The sequence below is a fragment of the Acipenser ruthenus genome, chromosome 21 (genome assembly GCF_902713425.1).
Source record: "Acipenser ruthenus chromosome 21, fAciRut3.2 maternal haplotype, whole genome shotgun sequence".
NCBI lineage: Eukaryota > Metazoa > Chordata > Actinopteri > Acipenseriformes > Acipenseridae > Acipenser > Acipenser ruthenus.
Window position 1 is genome coordinate 30,175,892 of NC_081209.1, and position 21,875 is coordinate 30,197,766.

Genomic DNA, 21,875 nt, shown 5'->3' on the forward strand with positions numbered 1-21,875 from the left:
ATCCCACCCCTGCCACTGACTCATTGTGTGACCATGAGCAAGTCACTTAACCTCCTTGTGCTCCGTCTTTCGGGTGAGACGTAATTGTAAGTGACTCTGCAGCTGATGCAAAGTTCACACACCCTGTAAGTCGCCTTGGATAAAGACGTCTGCTAAATAAACAAATAATAATAATAATAATAACTCAAGAATAGCTGCAGTTGCTCTGGACCCCCAGCAGCCTCTCCTGGGATCAGGCATGTCTTGACATTTTGCCAAATCCCAGTGACCTCTTCCTACCTCAATCGGGTGACCAAGCCAAGCTTCCCTGACATGCATTAGAGCATTCTGCTGCCTGAGCTTTGCTGAGCTCTGTTTAACCTGTTAAGAACCAGGTGTTATGCTGCTGTACTTTTGCACATCTTACTGTGCCTCCCAGGCTTGACCTTCTGATCCATGTGGATGGACAATGATGATGTTATGAGGTTTGCACCTAATTCCTGTAGATCCATTCTGTTAGACTGTAATGCTTTCCCAAGGGTTTCTGTTGACAGCCCCGCATAAGAACTGCAGTTAACCTTTATTTGTGAAATTAGTTAAGGTTCAAGAAAAAGATGTTCCATTAATTCCTTGGATGTAATCTCTGGTTGGACTTTGAAATATTGGTGAGGACTACAACTCAAAGTGTGTGGTTTTATTTATTTATTTATTCATTTATTTATTTTGATTTAATTTTAAAGTGTATTATGCACATGCATGTAATAAATTGCCACCAGTTTAATTTCGGCACTTTATAGTTTCTATAGTTGAGCCAGGTCATATATTATGTGGTTAAAACCACATGACCATTTTCAAATGTACTAAACCAGCACAGCAATCCATTTTCAAATTTACTAAACCAGCACACCAATCCATTTTCAAATGTACTAAACCAGCACACCAATCCATTTTCAAATGTACTAAACCAGCACACCAATCCATTTTCAAATGTACTAAACCAGCACACCAATCCATTTTCAAATGTACTAAACCAGCACACCAATCCATTTAGTTTTTTTGTGTATTCTAATCTCTGATAGTGTTTTGGATCTTGTCTGTTTTCATCGTATGTGAAGAAGTCCACACTCATGCACTGACGTGCCTTTCAAGATGCACTAGACTCTACCCGTGAGTGGGAATGTAATGCAGTGTTGTGTGTTGTCTCTGACACGGACACCTGGGAGGCTTGTGCTTGGAAATACGAGACACCCCAGTTTACAGTGTTTCATACCACCTACGGACTGGAGAAAGCCCTTTTTGTAATTGGAACTTCACTATCTGTGGTTCTTTTCCTTTTATTTATTTCTGCTTTATACTTAAAGTGTACCCTCAAAGGCGTGTGTGTGTGTGTCTGTGTCTGTGTCTGTGTGTGTGTGTGTGTGTGTGTGTGTGTGTGTAATTGTAGATTAGGAGGCACCATTTGGAAATGGTGAACCCTGAATAAGAACTATGCTTGAATCTAAAGAAAATACTCTTTAGATGTACTGTAAGCGTATCTGACTGCGGAGTCCTGCTGCATTTATAATGAATGTGTGCGCTATGATTAAACTAGTCTTTGCGTTTTGCAGTAATTATTGTTGGTGTATGCATAATAAGCATACACATTGTCTGTATCCAAAGAGGGCACTTGCTGTTTTTATCAGCCGGGATCAGTTCAAGAAACAGACCTTTTAATAACCTACCTAAGCTCCAGATCTGTCCTGCAGCTTGCTTGTTACTTAGATTTGTTGATTGCTAAATTAGGATAGACTGTTTTAGTCTACAGTGGCTACGTGGCCAATTCTAATTATCTAAAGCAATTAAGTAGCAGAGTGCAGTAACCCCCCATGGATCTCCTTATTACTATTCACAGCAGCTTCTGGCTTTGAGATCGCCGAAGGCAACAGTGTTACTGTAAAAAAAAAAAAAAAAACACACACCTCTCTCTCTCTCTCTCTCTCTCTCTCTCTCTCTCTCTCTCTCTCTCTCTCTCTCTCTGAACGTAACCAGTCAGCATGATTTCCTCAATAAACAGCACATTAATGTCATAGTAAGTTGTTTTTGAGCTCTTTTAAGCCAATATTGCTCTCTGTTAAGGATATGTTGTTTTAAAAAGTCCAATAAGCAACAAAAAAAGACCCTAACATTCTATTGGAGATTGTGTTCCAAGGATAAAAGGCAAACCAATGGCTTTGATACTGAATTCTTTGTGATGTTGCTGGTCTGGCTCAGTGCTAATGACTGGGCTGCTGTGATTGGGTAAATGAAGTCCCATGGTCCCTGGTGGATAAACTGTCTGGTGCTTTCAGAGTTAATAGCCCTTCCATTCCCAGTGGGGGGTAGTGCATTCTCGTGCCTCCTAGTTATTTGAAAGCACTCGAACCTGTTCATTTCTTCTTCCGCTCAAGAAGAATGTCGGAACACTGATTCGAGGATTGGATCCAGAAATACTGTACTTTTATTAATTAAAATACAGGAGTTGGACAAAAGAAAAGAACTCCCTTTATTGTGTGAATGGTCTTTCCCTCATGTTTGTCTCTTTAGATGTAAGCTGCATCTCCCTGTTGCCAGTCTGTTTCAGTTATGCAGCACATGAAATGCAGAGATAAGCGAGCCGAGTCCTTGCAAGACAGGAGGAATTGCTGAAGAGCAAATGGGGAAACCTTCATTGATCCAGCTGCAAAAAAAAAGCATGGTAATCTGCAATAAATCAAGTTCTACTGCAATTAAGCAATTACCAATCAATAAAAAAAAAACAAGAACACACCATAAAACAAACAATGCCAGTCCCACATGGCACTGTGCTGCTTAAAACAATCCCATTCGTATTGTTTAATGTTTTTAATAACACGTGTGTCAATAACATTTAAAATCTCGCCCCGTAGTCCTCACTTGACATTTGCTTTGAAGACGAGTACATTGATGTGATTCACTCGTAGCCCCTTCCTACAAACGGTGGCGCTGTCGAATGGATTTTGTCTGCAGAGGTAAACACTGCTGTTGATTTGTTTGCTCAGTGCACTGAAGCCAGACCATTGCTGTGGAGTAACAGCTTGCAGCTGCCTTGCTGATCGCAGCCTGCCTTCTGCTCCCGCAGCTCACCTGAACACTGGAACGCTTTATTGTGTCATTAGTGTAATAATGGTAGGTGATCGTTGCACAAGTCACCTACTGATCTAGTATGTGCGTTTTAATGCTGTGGAAAATATTTAGGCCACCTTTTCACATACCTGCAGAGCAAAACATGACCACCCAGGTTTTTATCTGTTCTAAATCTGTATTTGAGAGTATTACAGGCACACAGAACAGAAACAGCAAACCCTCCCGGAAATCATTGATTCTTAAATTAAAAACTTGCCTGCAAGTCATGCAATTATTGTGCAAGCACAGATACTTCTTATTGGTCAGGCTGACAAAAATGTAGATTCTGACTTTTATTTTAAGTGATTCACTTTGGACCACCTAGTGTAATTTTCATCTCGCTTAGTTTGCAGAATGTAAATGTGGCCCTTTATGATCAAGGCTGTGTCTGGGCTTGCTGCATTTCATTTTTTCGTATTTCATTTTTTCATTTAAAAAAAAAAAAAAAAAGAAAATTGTAACGGGGGTAGAGAAAGTGATGCATATATCTTTTTGATTTATATCAGTTGCAAGCTGTAGGAAATGTATTTGCACCAAAAACAAATCCGTCTCGAGGGGTTTCACCCTAAGGGATTAGTTTCTGCAAACGAGAAGCTCTTTCTCAGATTGTGTGATCAAGGGAGATGTTAAACCACATGAAGGCTGCTTCGTAACGCCCTCCGGAGCTTCATGAGCTAGTTGTATGATACTTGCACACAGCAGAGGTGTATATGAGAGTAGTGAACGATTTTAACGCTCTCCAAACAGCCCTTTTCTGTGTGTATACCTTTTACCAAATGGCCACTCGCTGTGTATGTAACATTGGGCTGGGTGATGCTGGGCCACAATTAAAGTAGAGCATTAGTGGGGTTTAGCTAATGGATTAAATGGTATTGTAGTTATGTCGCTGGAAGCCTTGAACAGGGTTTTAGCTTGTGACACTCCTAGTTCTTGAGGTCTATTGTCTTCCAGAAGATTTTAAGAATGGGAGGGGGGTGTTAACATGTACTGTACTTGTTTGTTTTATTTTTTGTATTCTTGTATATAAATGGCATGGGTTCTGGTTAATAAAAGCATCCCTAAGTCAGCACTTGATTCAGCAGATTTGCCTGTAGCTTCATATAGAGAATCTAACTGGTCACTTCAGGTCTGAGCCTCTTCATTTGCAGTGTACTCTCTTTGGTTTGTAACGCTGTGTATTGTTCCCTCTACAGTATATCAAGATCCCAGCTCCTTCCTCGGACTCCCCCGGCGCTCTGCGATTGTTCTCTTTCTACCTGTCCAGTGATAGCAAAGATAAACCTCAGGCCAGCTTTGACTGCATCCACCACTATGTCACTGGGTAAGTAAACAAAAACAAAAAACAAATGGAATCTGGATGTTCACGCAAAAAAAAATAAAAATACCCACTATGACACTTAACTTTTATTTGTATAACTTCTTCAACAATCAAACCCTAGCCAGAGAGAGTGGGGGGTGGGGGATGGATGAGGAGACACACTTCCCCAGAGCAGGAGGTGCCGGGACTGTTTGCAATGCCTTCACATCTCTGATTTTACTGCTGCAGTCAGCAGTCCTCTCACACGTGCTATTGGGTGCTGCTATGTGTGGGAAATGGTTGCTTCCTCAGGAATTGGAGGGGTAAAGACTGCAATGCTGATGCCAAACCTGCAGGCACCATGGTGCTGGGGGGTGCAGGGTTTTTGAGAGAGTGCTGAAAGCTTCTGTAATGTGCGTTCTAGCAGGGACTCCCTCGTTTCTAAATGAATGGAAGGTGTGCAGGGAGCAGGGCAGGGGGACTGCACTCTGATGAAGGTGTGCAGGGAGCAGGGCAGGGGGACTGCACTCTGATGAAGGTGTGCAGGGAGCAGGGCAGGGGGACTGCACTCTGATGAAGGTGTGCAGGGAGCAGGGCAGGGGGACTGCACTCTGATGAAGGTGTGCAGGGAGCAGGGCAGGAGGACTGCACTCCTATGGTCTCTTGTGCGGCTCCCAGATGTGTGTTTCAGGCTGAACTTTAGCTCTGCCATCAGTGAGGAGCTTGAGCCAAGAACAACAGCAGGAATATGAAGAAGGGATTCCACTGAGTCCCTTCAGGCCCCTTTTAACATTCAAGCTCTACACAGAACTTTTTTTTTTTTTTTTTTTTTTTTCTGCAGGCAAATTTGTGTAGTCAGTAAGGTCTGAACTTGCCTTTCGCAACACATCAGTTTTGCAATGCAGTAAATCTTTCCTTCTTTTTGTGTCCTTTTATTAAAATAAACCACTGACCATGAACACCTGATACAAGATGTTCTAAACTTGAATTGTATCCCATGCGTGTAACAGAGGCAGATCTCTAGAGAGTCACTTCTCCAATTGTGATGAAACGTGGTTAGAGCTTTCATTAGCATGACTTATTAAGAATATCTCAGTCTGGGATTATAAGGAGATGCCTGTCCATATACTTTCCATACAAGTTCATGTGCAGGAGCAGCTATGTCTGACACCAGGCAGTTGGAGGCCTGGTTTAACCAGTGGATTTCCTTTCTTGGATTCCAGTATGGGTCATTTCAGATTTGTCCGTGCCTTGCGATGACTAGCACAGAAGATGCAGTTCACTGCCAATTCAGCACTTTCCTCAGTGAAGTTTTACTTTTTCCAGATGTCTGCTGTATTTGTTCACCCGATATTTAAAAGGCAGCCCTCACCCAGTGTGTATCACAAAGCATTTTTTAAATTATATGCACTTTAAAATGTATCCAAGACCACAGCTGCAAGAACAAGGCTCGATCTTTGGTAACATGCAGAAATGTGGAGTTTTGTTCAGTATTTAATGGCCTTTTTACTTTTATTTCTGTACTTGGGCTTTTCATCTGTCTACTATCCACACACTAGGGTTAACTATTGCAATTGAATTGCAATATCAATTGGCATCTTGGCAGTTATGAGATTAATCCTTGAAATTTTTTTTAAAAAAATCAGTTGCCATGTAATACCACATTGGTTAAAAAGATCAGCTGTTTACCTAATTGTGTTGTGATTCTTCTGTGTCGTTTCACACAAAGTGCACTTCCTTTTCTTTCACATTCCCGTTTATGTGGAACTCTTCACCCTGTGTGTGTGTTTGAACCCTTGCAGCTTGGGTCGAGAACAGCTGGAAAGCCAGGGCAGTATTCAGGATAAGATCACCGTGTGTGCCACTGATGACTCCTACCAGATGACCCGGGAGCGGATGTCCCAGGTGGAGAAGGAGACGTGGAGCCGGGCAGCTATAGAAATCAAGCCTGGATCGACCTATCGAAGTAAGGATTTCAAGGAGAGGTCTATTCATGTAATCTGTGCAGTAGCACATGTAAACACCACTGCTGTTTTGAATCCTTGCAGAACAATTCATATTACTTTTTGATTTTTTTTGCACTAAAAACAAAACTGCAACAATGCTGTTTGTAGGGTACACATTTGTGGATAAATGACAGTGTCTCCGTATGATTGCCAGCAGCAGTGCAAGGGACCTTTGATAATGCCATTTGGCTGTCCTCTACCTATAAGGTAATTTCAATTAAAAGGCATGTCTGAATTTTGGCTACCCAGAGAACCAAAAGAAAAAAAGACGAAATCTCCAAACAGTCCAAGTCTTTGCAGAAGCCTGTGAAACGTATGCATCCGAATTGTTCATACCAATGAAGTTGGATCATTTTATTGTCGCTCTGGCACATTCCCAGCTCTGTTAGTGAGATGGAGATTGCAATGAGGGTATGTACTAACAAGGCTCATGCAGAGAAGCTGGAGCTTGCCTGTGTGTGTAATTATAGTGCTTTTGATTCAATTAGTTTTTATCTTCAAAATAATGAATTATACATGGGAAGAAAAGTCACTAATTCAAAACATTCCCTTGCTTCATTTGGATCACAGGGCTCGCACTTGTTTGCTCGCTCGCTCGCTCGCTCTCCTGGTTTCACTCTAACTGGAGGCTGGTCTTTAAGTGAACCAACACCTGCTTTGTAATGGGAATTAATGCAATAGGTTGACGTCAACCGGGTGCCCAGTGACAGCACAGCTCACCGTTAGATTAGTCTTTATCCTGTCAGTGCACGACGGTGTAGGCTAATTTAATGAGCGGAAGAGTGTAGTTTCTTATTAAGCTCGGATTGTCTCCAGCGTTAGTGTAAAAGGTTACAGGGACAGTCCGGTTAACTGACTGGCTTTAGTATCGCACAGTTCTTGTCATTTTCTGAGATGAGATTCCAAATCTCTCAGCTCTGAAGTGCTCGGTCTTAACCACAAGGCTGCACTTCCCTTTTAATGGAGCAGCATTACGTTTTATTTATGGACAAGCAATTCTTTAATCTTGGTAAACCAATCGTTTCTTTAGTGGCAGCTTTTAAAGGAAGGGAAACAAACCCTGCTGTGGTCCATTTATTGTATGTTGCACTGCAGTTGGCCCAAAAAAATGATTGTATAAGCAGTATTATATGTTTTTTAAAGTGTAAGGGTGTGTGTGTGTATATATATATATATATATACATATATATATATATATATATAAAATGGCACCACCCACAAATTACTGGAAGTCCAATGCGTCACAGAAATTAAATCCAGATTCTATATTGTTTATACGGTTTGTAAACATAGTGTGCATGGGAATTTTAAAGTCAACACTGGCTATTGATTCCTGCACAATCTGCAGGTCAGGGCATAGTCTGTGAGTGTTTGCATCCTGTACTCCACACACAGTGACGCAGGTGTCCAGAGTAGCCTGTGTCTAGTACAGTGCTCCATGTTGTATGCTCTCCATGCACACAACGCGGCCTCATCGCTGCGCTCCACAGTGGGGTTACAGTACACTGTAAACTGAACTTGGCGGTGTTTGGAAGTCTGGCAGTAACTTCTGAACATGCAGGAAAGCTCGTCCTCTAAAGATACCCAAGTCTTTGTTGCTGTTGAGTTCACTTAACATAAAGTTAACACATTGACAAATATCCTAATCGTTTAAAATAGGTTATTATTGCTAAAGGTGCCTCAACTAGTTATTCATTTCATTTTCCTTGTCAAGGTATGAATACTTCTGAATTAGCATTTTTGGAGTTCTGCAAAAAAAATTGCTGAAATAAAGAATTGTAGACATCAATTTCTTGTAACCTTTTTTTTTCCTCATCCACAAAGGCACAATGTTTGCTACAATTTTTTTTTTTTTTTACTAAAATCTATCTATCTATCTATCTATCTATCTATCTATCTATCTATCTATCTATCTATCTATCTATCTATCTATCTATCTATCTATCTATCTATCTATCTATCTATCTATCTATCTCATTTGTGATGAAGCCCCTCTAGTCGGGATGACCAGGGCTCTATCACCTCTTCTGTGTGGGTGCACCAAGAAAGTCATTGATTTAGCCCGGTTTGTGCACTTATTATTTACAATGAAACAAAAACAACAAACAAAATCCTAGCTCCCTTGGAGCACTAACTAACTAACACAGTTTCTCTTTAAACCTTTCCTTTTTAAGAATGTACTGTGCCGTGTCTACCATATGTAACTAAATGCAGATGCGTTGCAGTCCAGTGTCATTGTTGGCCACATCGCCACTTTTCCTTTGAGTTTACCACACTGGATATTACAAGTTGTTTTGTTGCTTGGAAAGGTTTAGATTGTAATTTAATTTTTACTTTTAATTTCAAGATGACTTTTCTTTTTTTTTTTTTTTTTTTTTGTATTAACTCTCAAGTTTTTTTACACCCTTAAACTAAACTTACTGTAACACTATTCATAAGTAGCTCAAATAAGCAGGATGCCAGTTGAATTTAGAGCAGGTAACTGTCCAGTCTTTTGACAAGAGAACCTGCAACACAACATTTAGAGAGATATGATTTTGCCTTTTTTCTTTTCGCAGGTAAATGTTTTAAAGTTCAGAAGAGGCACGGCCCAGCTCCTGTGTCGGACAGCTTTCCTTTCCGTAAACACTCTCCTCCGAATCCCACGCTGGCTGTGAAGAGGAGCAGCACTTCCAGTATTGTCCTGCAGAGACCTCTCCGGGACCGCATCATTCACCTGCTGGCCTTAAAGCCGTACAGGAAACCGGAGCTGATCCTGTGGCTGGAAAGGGAAAAAGCCAACCCGAAGGACAAAGCCGACCTGGCCCTTGTGTTAGATGCAGTAAGACTGAGGGTTTCCTTTACGTACTTCGCATTTTATATTAAACGTTTTCATCATGCTATAAATGGTCTGGTCTTCATGACTTTTTTCCCAGCCAGGATTTTCAAAAGCCAAAAGATTAGCAACAGCTCAGCGTTACTTTACATCAATGTATATAAATCTTCTTCTCTCGTGTGTGTGTGTGTCGCAGTTCTGAAATGTTTTTGGAAGACTTTGGAATCCTAAAAAAAAAAAAAGTAAAGCCTTTGTTTACGAAAGGCAAATGAAATGTACAATGAGTTTTCCTTTGTGTTCTTCTCACAAGCTTTAGGGAGGTTATTGTTCTGCTGTAGATAAGTGGATTGTAATTGTTTGCAGCTTGTTCCGTTCCTGTAAATATTTAGTTAAATGGCCTGTAGGCTGATAAAGGAGACACAGCTTCTTTAATTAAAGCGGTGCTTGAGTAATCTCTGGGGGGGGGATTGTGTTTTGAGGCAGGCAGGGAGGCAGGGAGGCAGGCTGCAGCAAACCTTGGCACTGAATACAGTATGTCTCCAGTTGCCAGCCTTGCTTGCTGTTTTCCACACTGTCACTGGGAGTTTGGGCAGATTACTACTCAATGTTTCAGTGTTACTATTGCATCCCACCTCTCCGGGGAGAGTTCAGGACGGTCTTGTAAGCCATGCAATCAGCAAGTGCTTCTATTATACAACCTCAAGACAAGCTGCATGGAGCTTGGGGAGAGCGCTGCAAAACAGACGAATAATAATAAATAAATAAATAAATAATTGGATGAGTGCATAATTCAAATTCCCTCGGAAGTTCATGTGTTTTAATCAGGAGGCTGGAGAGCCAGAGATGGAGAGGAAAATGTCTTCAAAACTGCCAAGTGTGTGACTCTAAATATGTTTTATAGATTTACAGAGTAATTTGTGTGTGTGTGTGTGTGTTTATCCATTTAACAGCTTCCTTGGAAAAGAATCATACGTTATGAATAATTTATGATGATTAATTGCCCCCAATAAATTCTTTTTTTGAGTTATTCATTTGACATATCAATCCGTGTAATACTCAAGTCCTTGGCGGTATCAAAGTTCTCCCTAAGTACTGAACTGTTAGCTGTACAGCATCTGAATCGCTGCTCTGCTGACGGGAGTTCTTTTTAAAGGATCTGACTGATTTCTTTTGTTTTTAACACTAACTGAACGTGGTGTTTGCTCACAGGTATTTCAAAGATGATCACACACGCCAGGGATGAAAAGTTGCATTAAACAATACGAGACGATGACAATGGCACAGGCTCTAAACCAGGACCTTTGTTACCTCACCTTTTAATCCATTTTAATATGACAGAAACCCCTTGTTAGTCCTTGGCTATGCAACAAAGTAGTGTTGCTGTACAAGGCTCCCTTCACAGACTATCGTTATATCTGATCACCTTGTTGTATAACCACTCATTCTCAGAAAATCACTCGCCCATGTGGTGTTTTTCTTTTGCATGGATGAATACCATTGTTTCCAGCACAAGACCGATGGTGTGTCTTTTTCATTACAGGTTGCAAAGGTAAACTCTAAGGAGAACAGCTACACTCTAAAAGATGAGTACTATAGGCATGTGCAGAAGGATTGGCCTGGCTACACTGAAGAGGAAAAGCAGCTTCTCCACAGGCTTCTAATGAGGTAGAGATTAGGGTTATTGTTGGGGTTGGGTGTATCAGTACCAAGTTTTGCTTTAGCTGCATCTGGTCCTGGGCTGAAACTGCTGCGATTCCAACATTGCACTGTCAATTTGATCTTGACCCCCGGATTGCAAGAATGTAAAAGGAATTCAAATACTTTAACCACTGAAAGTCCCCTGCAATATGATGCAAGTACAGGTTTACCTCCATACGAAACACAATTGTGCTTTTTGCCTTCTACAGTATATAAAAACAAAACAATCTCATATTTGTAGTTCTGCCTAAATAAATGAGGCTAGCGTTGGAATGAGAATGGCAAGCCCATGGTGGTGCACTGAAGAAACAGATCCACCGGTGGGTTAAAACACCATTGGTTTTCATTTCCCTTCCTGGCTAATCTGATCACTGCCTTCCATTACTGGAAGTCACTGCTTTCTTTGCAGCTCTTCGTTGGATTGCCAAGTTATCAAGGTTTGTGACCTGGCTTTGGACGGCATGACGAATCCAGCTTTTGCCCCAGTCTTGCTAAGGTTCATGAAGCAGTGTTTCATCACGGGGAGTTGCTTTGGGAAAGCGCCAGTGCGCACAGTGTGTTTCAGGAATCCAGCAGCAAGTCTGAAACACTGCTTAAACAAGGAGCGACGGAAAACCATTCACTGGATTTAATAAAAACATTTTACAGTTAACAGCGATGGTGTGCTGCCACTCTATTATCTGTGAGAAAAATCATTGCAAATGACAAAGCACGTTTAATAAAAAAAAAGATATATAGGTTTATTTTAGTATGTAGCTTTTCTTTTTGCACAGGAAGACTTTGGCTTCATCGTCGACCTGCAGTAATCATTTGTGAGCTTTGCCAGCTCTTTCCAATAGCACTGCTGTTTCTCATGTGTACACATTTACAGCATGCTTCTGTGATGGAGTGTTTCCAAGTCTGGGACATGGGTTACAGGGTTGTTATCTACCTTTTCATAATGTTTTGTACGTGCTTCATGCACAGAGCGTACTGGAAGAGAACATTTCCGCAAACGTGTTTTTAAATAAGCGTATCAGGGTTTGTATTGATGTTTCTTGTAAAAAGGTTATGTGCAGTATGAAAAAATAAATTCCAGTAATGATGATAACATTCCTGTTGCTGCTTGTAATGGTAGGAGCGTGATTGTGTAGCTCAGAGATGGCACAATGGTACAACCTTTCCACCTTTTGGGGAACAAACTGATTATAAACTAACTAGTCAACAGAGGTCTGTACCTGATAAAGTAAGAGTGCGCAGAAAGCAATGCGTAACGTAACACAGCGCTGGGACGAACATGGGATTTTCATGTTTGGATATTCGCTCATAATTTAAATATTTGTTCGGATATTTCTTTTTCCAAAAAGTAATTAAAGCCATTATATTGCTCTGAACGCAGGCAGAGACAGCATAGCAGCAGGGGGTGGCTGTGGCCTCTGTGTGTGTGTGCCTTTATTTTACAGCAAAACCTTACAATATGTAGCACGTTAAAATAGAAAAATATATCCCAGGAGTAAAGAATACGTTGTGTAGGACTTACTTTAACCCAGTGAATTAACTACAAAACAAAGGATGCCAAATAGCAGTTCAAGTTAAACATTGTTTTGTTTATTCGCAAACTAAACAGTACATAAAGTTGTCAACGCATTTTCTTTTTTTCTTCTTTTTTTCATTCCTTGCCTTTGCCGTTTCTTCACAGTAAACAGCGGCCATCGACACAAAGTATTAACATGAGGTTTACTTGTGTCTTTTTGTAGCTGAACAAGCAAACGAAAACTGAAATTTAACTTTAAACACTTCAAATAAAACAAACGTGGAAATGGTGTTGTAAAGTGAAGGGGAAAGAAACTCACCCTTTTGGTTGTCGTTTATTACATTCCACATTACAAAGTCACAACAAAATATATATACTATATAAAGTCCATATAAAAATCACTACATAACATCTTCCGGAAGTTGGGCAGTGTTTAAGCGAGCATTTCAGAATGCTTGCCTTTTTTCTGTCTCGCTGTAAAGCAGCACAATGTGTTTTTGTCCCAGATGGCTTTCCATAGAGATCACTAAGGGTGTGTGAGTATAATCTGGTTTGTTTCCTTTTTGCTGTCTAAAACTTTTAAATAGAGGCTCAAGAGCTGCTGTGTAGATTCTGTGTTTGTTGTTGTTTGTTTGTGTTTTTTTTTTTTTTTTTAAATTTATCAAACTGAGCAAATTCTGGTGAGGCAGTAAATACGTGCCAGGTATTTTTGTCATTTGTAGCGAATGCGAACATCTGATTTTTGTATCTGTCACTAGATCACTAGTAGCCGTTGGGTTATTAATGTTTCTGTTCGGCTGTGCTTCATAATGAGGCTTCTCCGTTCTGGTTTTAAGTGTTAAACAGGCATGCTTGAGGTCTACCTGCAGCAAGAACTTGCTGAAAAACGAATGGACAAAATCATCTGAAAATGTATTTACAGTCATCATCATACAATCGCACCTGGGGCGATTTTGAAAAGGGGAAGCGGATCTTCATGGGAATAATTACAGTAAATAAATATATACCTTATTGTTCAGCATCCAGAAAGGGTTTCAAGAGCTGCTTATATAACAAGCGCTGAAAGACAGCCTTTGTAAGGTTTAGTTTTAGGTGTCGTCTTCAGAGAGATTGGACACCACATGCAATACATCAGTTCCCTCTTGATGAGATCAGAATATATTTAAAAAAGGCTCTCCCGCAAACTTGTTAGAGATGGTGATAGGCTACTCTCCCTTCATTGTTTTTATATAAAACAGGATCTGTAATACAAGGTAACCATGCAATGTTGAGCCCTGGCAGCAGTCTCTCTCTCTCTCTCTCTCTCTCTCTCTCTCTCTCTCTCTCTCTCTCTCTCTCTCTCTCTCTCTCTCTCTCTCTCTCTCTCTCTCTCTCTCTCGCTCTCTCTCTCTCTCTCTCGCTCTCGCTCTCGCTCTCTCTCTCGCTCTCTCTCTCTCTCTCTCTCTCTCTCTCTCTCTCTCTCTCTCTCTCGGCCCAGGCCAGGAGCTGACTGTTGCAATGGTGGTCTAAGTCTCCTGTCAACACCCCGTGCCTGACTGAAGATTACTTCAATGATTTGCATTTTGCAGGCTCACCTGAACAATGGCTAGCCCTGTCAGTTGTCTTCTAAGGGTATTTATTTATTTATTTTTGTTTTTTTCATATTTCTATTACAGGAAGCTGCAGCCAACGAACATAAACCAACCCAGGAGTTTCCAGTCAAAGCAGCCATTCCACAAGTCCTCTGGGGATTCTCCTTCATACTCCAGTCCTATCAAGAATCCTGCCATGGTATATTCCTTCATTATTTCCTTTTATTTTGGAACTTTTTGACAAAGGGTTTTTTTTTGGGGGGAGGGGGGGGGGGTTAATTGTCTGATTTTAGGTGCAAAAATAAATAATAATAATAATAATAATAATAATAATAATAATAATAATAATAATAATAATAAACCCTGGATTTTATTCCAGAAACGCCCAGTGCCTTCAGAGCCCTCGGAGAGTCTTGCAAACAAAAAACAGAAAGTATTGGATCAGAACTTGCATCAGCAGCCAATCCCAAATGGACTTCGCACGCCTCCAGCCGCACACAGTACTACTGCCACAGTGAACTCCAGTCTACATGTAAGAACGGAATTTCAGAGGACAAGCAATGTTTTGGAGAGCCAGAATGGCTTCCTCCCACAGCACAGCTACGGCGATTCCAGCGTCACAAACAAACAAGGCCAGGAGTTCCGGGACCTCAAGCCAGCACAGTTGAACTCTTTACAGACCGAGTACTCCCTCAAAGAGGACGAGCAGCTCTCTGGAAGCCAGCACAAAAAGAAGAAGTCCAAAAAGCATAAAGAGAAGGAAAGGGAGAGGTTGAAAGAGGAGGGGGGGGAGAATGCGTGGCCTGAAAGAAGCCCTGATCTCAAGCACAATCAGGAGAATCTCAAAGGTGAGCGCTTTAAACGTACCTTACTAAACACAAACCCGCAGTTGTGTGCTTGATAGATGCACCTGAGCTTGCTGCCGTCACGCTGTGGCTTATGCCCATCCCTTCAGATCGCACGGCATACACAGGAGTCCCTTATCAGACTGTGATAAAAGTGTAGCTGATAAGCAAATCATTAACTGTGGGGTTTATTTATTCTTTTTTTTTTTTCTTTTGAAAGCTCATGAACAGCATGCCTTGCACAAATATAGCCCAGCTCCGTTGTTAAAGGCATGGTCTGTAGCAACTTATCTGTTAAGTGAATGAAGTTGATCATTGACTCCCTGACAGCTGCAGAGGTGCATTAGGTACAAGGGCCTGCTCTCTTCACATAGCCTTTTAAAATACACACATCGGTCTAGGCATCGTCGCAATCACAGATTGCCTGGAAACGGGTGGCTAATTGACCTTGATGATGAATTATTTGGGTGGCTTCAATAGCACTTATCAAATGCGCACGCACACAGTGCGTTCACCTTGCTTTATTTCTGCTTATCTACAGAATGTGTAAATACACCCATCACTCCCACCACCACAGCAGGAATACCTGACTATTTATTGTAAGTATCATTTATTTGTGTGTGTGTATGTGTGTGTGTCTATATACATATACATGTAGTCCTTTAGTAAAAAAAAATTAAAAATCCAGGAAATTTCATTGACATTGGGGAGGGAAAAAACCCAGATGTTAAAAAAGCAGGGGCGGAAATGTCTTTGACTTTAAGAGCACTTCAGTCTAGCAATGCTTTTAAAACAGCTGTTTACATCCGATGAGCCATGTGTGGAAGTGTGCCACTTCTAGTGCTGTGTAAAGGGGGAATGTTTCCGTAGCTGCTACAGTAACCTTGTAATGCACTAATAAGCCAGTTAAAGAGTGGGGTTCTCAATACAGATCTATCGGAGAGACTAGAACCCAACTGGAAAGGTAACACTACTGCATGCAACCCCTGTTCTTTCACTTGTGTACAACAATAGCAGAGGCAGATTGATTTTGACTCCTCAGAAAGGGATAAAGGAACACACGAAAAGAGCAAACTGCATGCAGAAGGCTTTATTTTAAATATCCCTATACAGGACTCTCCCTAAACACTAACCCTAAACACAAAGCCAAAAGGAAAGAAATAAAACCACAGACTTGCTTGAGCATGTTCCTGAGCTCAGGCATAGGATACAATGTTAAGCACAGCTGTCATTTGAAGTCACTACTAGGTATTTGCCAAAGACAAGCGACAACATGATTTTGTAGTCGTGTTTTTGATATGCATCTAAAGTTCTGGCAGCTCTACTAAAACAAAACAAAAAAGTTAGTCTAAGTAAATTCTGATGTGTATAATACTAATAATGTGAGCATGTGTGTGTTAGGAGAAGTCTTTCTGACAATTAAAAAGACTGTTAAATGGGGGTTTAGCTGCACACATCAGTCATGCTCTTTCAGTCAAGCTTTGCACTCCTCCAGACAATCACATTAACAGAAAGGGCTCCTGCCGTTCACTGCGGTCTGGATTGTTGACACAAGGGAAGAACTCCTATCTTGACCACAGTGCCACCTGGTGGAAAGAGACTGTAGTTTTGAAGCGTGCTCTAGTTTTGTGTTTTTGTTTTTTCTATTTCATGTTTTCTAAAGACAAAAAAAAACACTAAACTTTTTTTTTTTTTTTTTTAATAGAAAATATAACACAATAACAACTCCAGAACAGCGTCAGAACTACAAAGAAGACTTTTGCGATGAGTACGACGAATACATGGACCTCCATGCGAGGATAGGGAGTGTGACTGAGCAGTTTGTACAGCTGGGATCCAAAATAAAGACGCTATCCCCGGGGACACAGGAATACAAGGTGCGGTGGAGACACCTGCTTCATTGAGCTTCCATCTGAAACTTTATCATCCACACTTCCTGCATGTGTACTGCATACTGCGTCGGGTTTGTTTTCAAGGGGTTGTTCTTAAACAGTGCGTATGTCATTTGATTTCTTTTTGTATTAATTTTAAAATCCTGGACTTGTCTTTTCAGGTTGTTGAAGACCAAATATTTGGGGAATACAGGAAATATAAGAAGGTAATGAATTGAAATAATATTTTGTATGCCTTTTATATGTCCAACATTTGAATGTATTATGTTATTGTACCGCACATTGCAGTTTAAGAAAGAGCCCCGTCTCATTTGCCAAACCACATTAACTTAATCAAATGCTTATTGTTTTATAGCCATGATTTATTCTTTTTATGGTCAAAGCCAGGTGGCTGTAATGATAAGCCAGTATTGCTCCATGATCTCTGTTTGTAAGCAAATAGCAGTTTAGCAAGCGATGTGTTTATCATGCATTCCTTTTTTTTTTTGTAAACCAGTTTTATATCTTTGTGAGACTCTGAAACCTGTATGCAGGCTCTGTAGGTGAAGGTTTTTGTTTGACTGGATTCTAAATTGTTTGTTTTCTGTAACTGTGTTTTGGCTGGCCTGTAACCAAATGCTAACTCTGTTGACTGATTTTCACATTTGGCACTTTGAAAAGCAATTTGTGATGTAATATTGAGATGTGTGTATGATTGATTGTTTGGTCTTTTCAGAAGTGTCCTGGCTATCGGGAAGAGAAGAAGCGATGCAAGTATTTGCATCAGAAGCTGTCGCACATCAAGAGCCTAATACTTGACTATGACAAAAACCACATGCCTTTGTAGTTCCCATCACCAGCATCTGAAATGGACCAAAACACTGCTCCGGGATACCTGACTACTGTGACTTCTTCTGTACTACATGGGGGGGAAAAAACAATACATGTGCATTTTAACTACGTTTTATTTACTGGAAGTTGCTCTTTAAGGAATGCTAAGACCACTGACTTGTGATCTATACAATTTTTTAGTTTTTTTGTCTAGGGCTCAGCTGGAATCCAGTTTATTGATAAAAAGAGGATATTATTATTATTATTATTATTATTATTATTATTATTATTATTATTATTATTAGTGTGTGTTTTTCTTCATGTAAGTAATGTACATTTCAAGCAACATCTCCAATGTGAGGCGTAACTGTTGGTGTTCTGTGCAGGACTGGCATATTTCATGGTGCGCTTTTAGACACTGCAAGAGGGCTAGACATTAAACCCAACCCCACAAACCGATTTCACCAAACGCTTTCAACTGAAAAGGGCAGTGCCTTGGTTGATCTGTATTTCACAAGGGAGATCCTCGCCACAATTTCCATTTTGAATAACGTATGTTACTGCACACCGTGGCCCTGCCATTAACTCTATAACAAGCAGAGTACTGATATCTCTTTTCAGAGTAAAGCGCTGTTCACCACTGTAACATGATGAAACAGTGTTGATCAGATTAGCTTGTATCCCAGTATACAGCCAGTTCTTTATTCTGGTAGTCCGCGTGAATGAGTTTTATTATCTAGTGCTGTGGTTGAAGGGCGGTAGAACTTTTCAGAACCTACAATGTGAGTCATATGTAACCTGTAGGGCAGCAGATCTAGCAGTATGTTTAGCTGCTATTGCACACCAAAGAGAGCCAGGCATTCAGAACATTCAAATGTTTCCCAGTGACGTTGCTGTTAAATTTCACATTTTGGCATTTGTTTCATGTGTAGCTGCAAGCCATATGCCAGCACTACAGACCATGGTTATCTGAAGCACTGAACATCAGGGAAGCACAGTGAAGCAGCAACACAAACAAAACTTTATTCTGACAAACTTCAGAGAGGGATGGTAATGTACATGCACGGAAACATGCAGCATCTCTTTACAAACTGCTCAGCTGAATGAATTGTACCACAAGGGCTTGGTAGAAAAGGGACTTTTTTATATGTAAATTCTGAACTATGTAATGCTGGCAAGTGCATTCATATGTTTCAACAAGTAAGTGTTATGGCAGAGCTAACCAAGCATGAAATCTATCTAAGCAATCTCCGTGCTGTCTTCTGTGATCAGTCTGTAAACCAGTTTGTTTGTGCAGACTCACAATTCCACACACTGTGTGAGAGAACATGGAGATTTACTCCTGCTTCTGGTGTCTTAAAACGAAATACATTTACATAGAAATAACGAAGGGAGGCAGGATGAGGCTTTCAACCTAGGAATAGAATCACACTTTACAACTGTGTGGTATTGTTGTACACAAGTCAAAGAACAGGGGTTGCATGCAGTAGTGTTAACTTTCCAGTTGGGTTCTAGTCTCTCCGATAGATCTGTATTGAGAACCCCACTCTTTAACTGGCTTATTAATGCATTAGAAGGTTACTGTAGCAGCTACGGAAGCATTCTCCCTTTACACAGGGTACTGCGTTTTATTCTGACTTTTAATTGTCCTGGTGTAATATTAAGATGCCTTAATAAAACCAAAAAGCAAACCGTTCATTCAAACTGACAGCCAAACTTTAACTAACATCACATTGAGTTTTTCTGTGATACTCCTTAACGTGAGCAGCGTGTCACTGAAAGATTCAGCATCCTCGATTTCAAAGTGGTGTACAGAAGACAGGGAGATGAAAATGTGTAATGTGCAAGGGAACCTCCTGTAATAGTCATTATGCTTTAAAGTGCCAGCGCTGACTGGGTCTGTTTGTGCCGGGACTGCAGTGCTGGGTGTGCAGCATCCCTGCTTCCTGGACAGGCTGGACGTTGTGTGTTTTTAATGCCATTCCTGCTTTTCTTTTTTAAAGTGAATAATTTTAAAGTTAACCCTTTATTTTGTTTCATAACTCGAGCTCTCCAGACAAGACTAGATGCTGAAGTATTTTTGTTTTATGTTTCTGATTCATGGTAACAAACAGGCTTCTCCCAAGCTGTTCATAACATTGTTTTGAATTGAAAAGTAACTCCGATCTGAAGGCATTGAATTTTAAAACTTTAGCAGCAAAATAAATTAAAAAAATAAAATAAAATCATAACACTGGGAAAATATGGAAAACCTGAGCTAGCAACAGGGCATTGCTCCAGGGATAGGCACTCTGATTATTTTGAAAAAGGAAACTGGGTGTTTTTCTAATGCATCTGCTGATCCTGACACTTGTATTAATACAGCACCCTGATCAAAATGACAGTCACAATGCAGCATTAAAATAAACAGGGACATATTACTAGTGTACCGGGCGGTGGCAAATAGCAGAGACACACAATTCTAGACTCTTCAAACTGCAGTATATTTTGGAATAAAAACCTGGGACTGCCGTAGGTTGGAGGGAGTGATATTTAATTTATTTATTTTGTCCAAATTATTAATGTTCTGGTTAGTATTTCAAGTATTTGCTTAATTTCCTTGTGCTTATTCAAGGGTTTTTGAGATTGTACAATAGCAGCTTCCTTGCAATGAAGTGCACACATGAACCCTGGGTTTAAATGACAGCATGGGTTCACTTTTAATGATGCAGCTTGCAATATATAGGTGCCTATCTGAGGGGGGCTCCAGATCACATTTTTTTGCAGATCAATTTGCAGGCGTGACAAAGGAAGAGCGTTGTATCTAGTGTGACACAACATTTTCTCAATGCAAAGGGATTTCATTTTTAAAGTGGTTTACTTTTAAAGAAATGTGTCTTGGATAAACTATATAATGAAAAACTTTTTTTTTTCTTTGCCAGAGAAACATTGCAAAATATTTAATTAAAAATAAATGCAAAAAACGATTTACATTCTCTATTATTATTATTATTATTAGTTTATTTAGCAGGTGCCTTTATCCAAGGCGACTTACAGAGACTCAGGTGTGTGAACTATGCATCAGCTGCAGAGTCACTTACAATTACATCTCACCCGAAAGACGGAGCACAAGGAGGTTAAGTGACTTGCTCAGGATCACACAATGAGTCAGTGGCTGAGGTGGGATTTGAACCAGGGACCTCCTGGTTACAAGCCCTTTTCTTTAACCACTGGACCACACAGCCTCCTTTACGCTCCTAGTGTTGTTACATTAATAATAATAATAATAATAATAATAATAATAATAATAATAATAATAATAATAATAATAATAATAATAATAATAATAATAATAATAATAATGGTTTTATCACCAAAAGTCTTCATCTGTATGCCAGGTGTATTAATGCATTTTATTTGTTGTGAAATTTATAAAAATGTGAAGGAAAAAAAAAAAAAAAAAAGATTGGATTTGGTGCTGTATTCTGTCACTGCATTTGTTTTTGTTGCTGTTGTCTGTTTGTCAGAAGAAACATCTGTGTAAGAAATCGTCATTGCTTCTTTCTCTTTTGCACAATTGGATCTGTCTTCTTCAAGGCAGATGGGAGATCTATTAGCTCCGAGGTGAGAGGGGATTGGGACATATCTATTGATTGCAGTTTTCTTGTTTTAAGGTCGTGTACCACCTTTTACTCTTCCTTCCAGAAATTAAAAAAAAAGCTACAAAGACTATTTCATGTTTCTGTAAAAATATATCGTTATTTTGATCATGTCTTCTGTTGATCACTCGATTTTCAACTCGATATTACATTTTACCTACGGGGAGGGGTGTGGGGTGTGGGGTGTGGGGTGTGGGGTGTGGGGTGTGGGGTGCGGGGTGCAGGGACAGTTTAGTGGAACAGTTTGCATTCTAAATCTTATTCACATGGGGACTGGACTTCACTCAATGTTATTTCAATACTGTCCGGTTGAGGATGCTAGCTATAATTCCACTAGTTCTCCACAAGGTGGCACCAAAACTATAAAACTGACCACACAGTTGGTACATTATATGATTTAACAAAGAAAATAAGCGTATTAATTATCCCATATGTTTAAGTAAGTACTGCTGTTTGAAAATGCTATGATTGCTTTTTAAACAAGGAAGGAAGAAGATTATATAAAAACATGCTAATAATAATAATAATAATAATAATAATAATAATAATAATAATAATAATAACACTGACCATGTCCTCAGTTATTGAATTGATCAGGGCAGTGTCTTGTGACCATGTCCTCAGTTATTTAATTGATCAGGGCAGTGTCTTG

General features: G+C 40.1%; 1 protein-coding gene across 2 annotated transcripts in view; it reads left to right on the forward strand.

The window, feature by feature from the left end:
• The window catches only part of LOC117428511 (RNA polymerase II elongation factor ELL-like), a 36,707-nt gene extending 15,371 nt beyond the window's left edge, over window positions 1-21,336 (forward strand). For both annotated transcript variants that reach the window (XM_034047607.3, XM_034047605.3), the window contains 10 exons: window positions 4,332-4,459; window positions 6,238-6,401; window positions 9,000-9,262; window positions 10,797-10,921; window positions 14,123-14,237; window positions 14,418-14,886; window positions 15,425-15,482; window positions 16,589-16,760; window positions 16,937-16,981; window positions 17,491-21,336. In XM_034047607.3, the coding sequence (XP_033903498.3) occupies window positions 4,332-4,459; window positions 6,238-6,401; window positions 9,000-9,262; window positions 10,797-10,921; window positions 14,123-14,237; window positions 14,418-14,886; window positions 15,425-15,482; window positions 16,589-16,760; window positions 16,937-16,981; window positions 17,491-17,601 (1,650 nt within the window). In that variant the 3' untranslated portion in view covers window positions 17,602-21,336. The remainder of the gene's footprint in view (window positions 1-4,331; window positions 4,460-6,237; window positions 6,402-8,999; window positions 9,263-10,796; window positions 10,922-14,122; window positions 14,238-14,417; window positions 14,887-15,424; window positions 15,483-16,588; window positions 16,761-16,936; window positions 16,982-17,490) is intronic.
• Window positions 21,337-21,875: the final 539 nt, after the last annotated feature.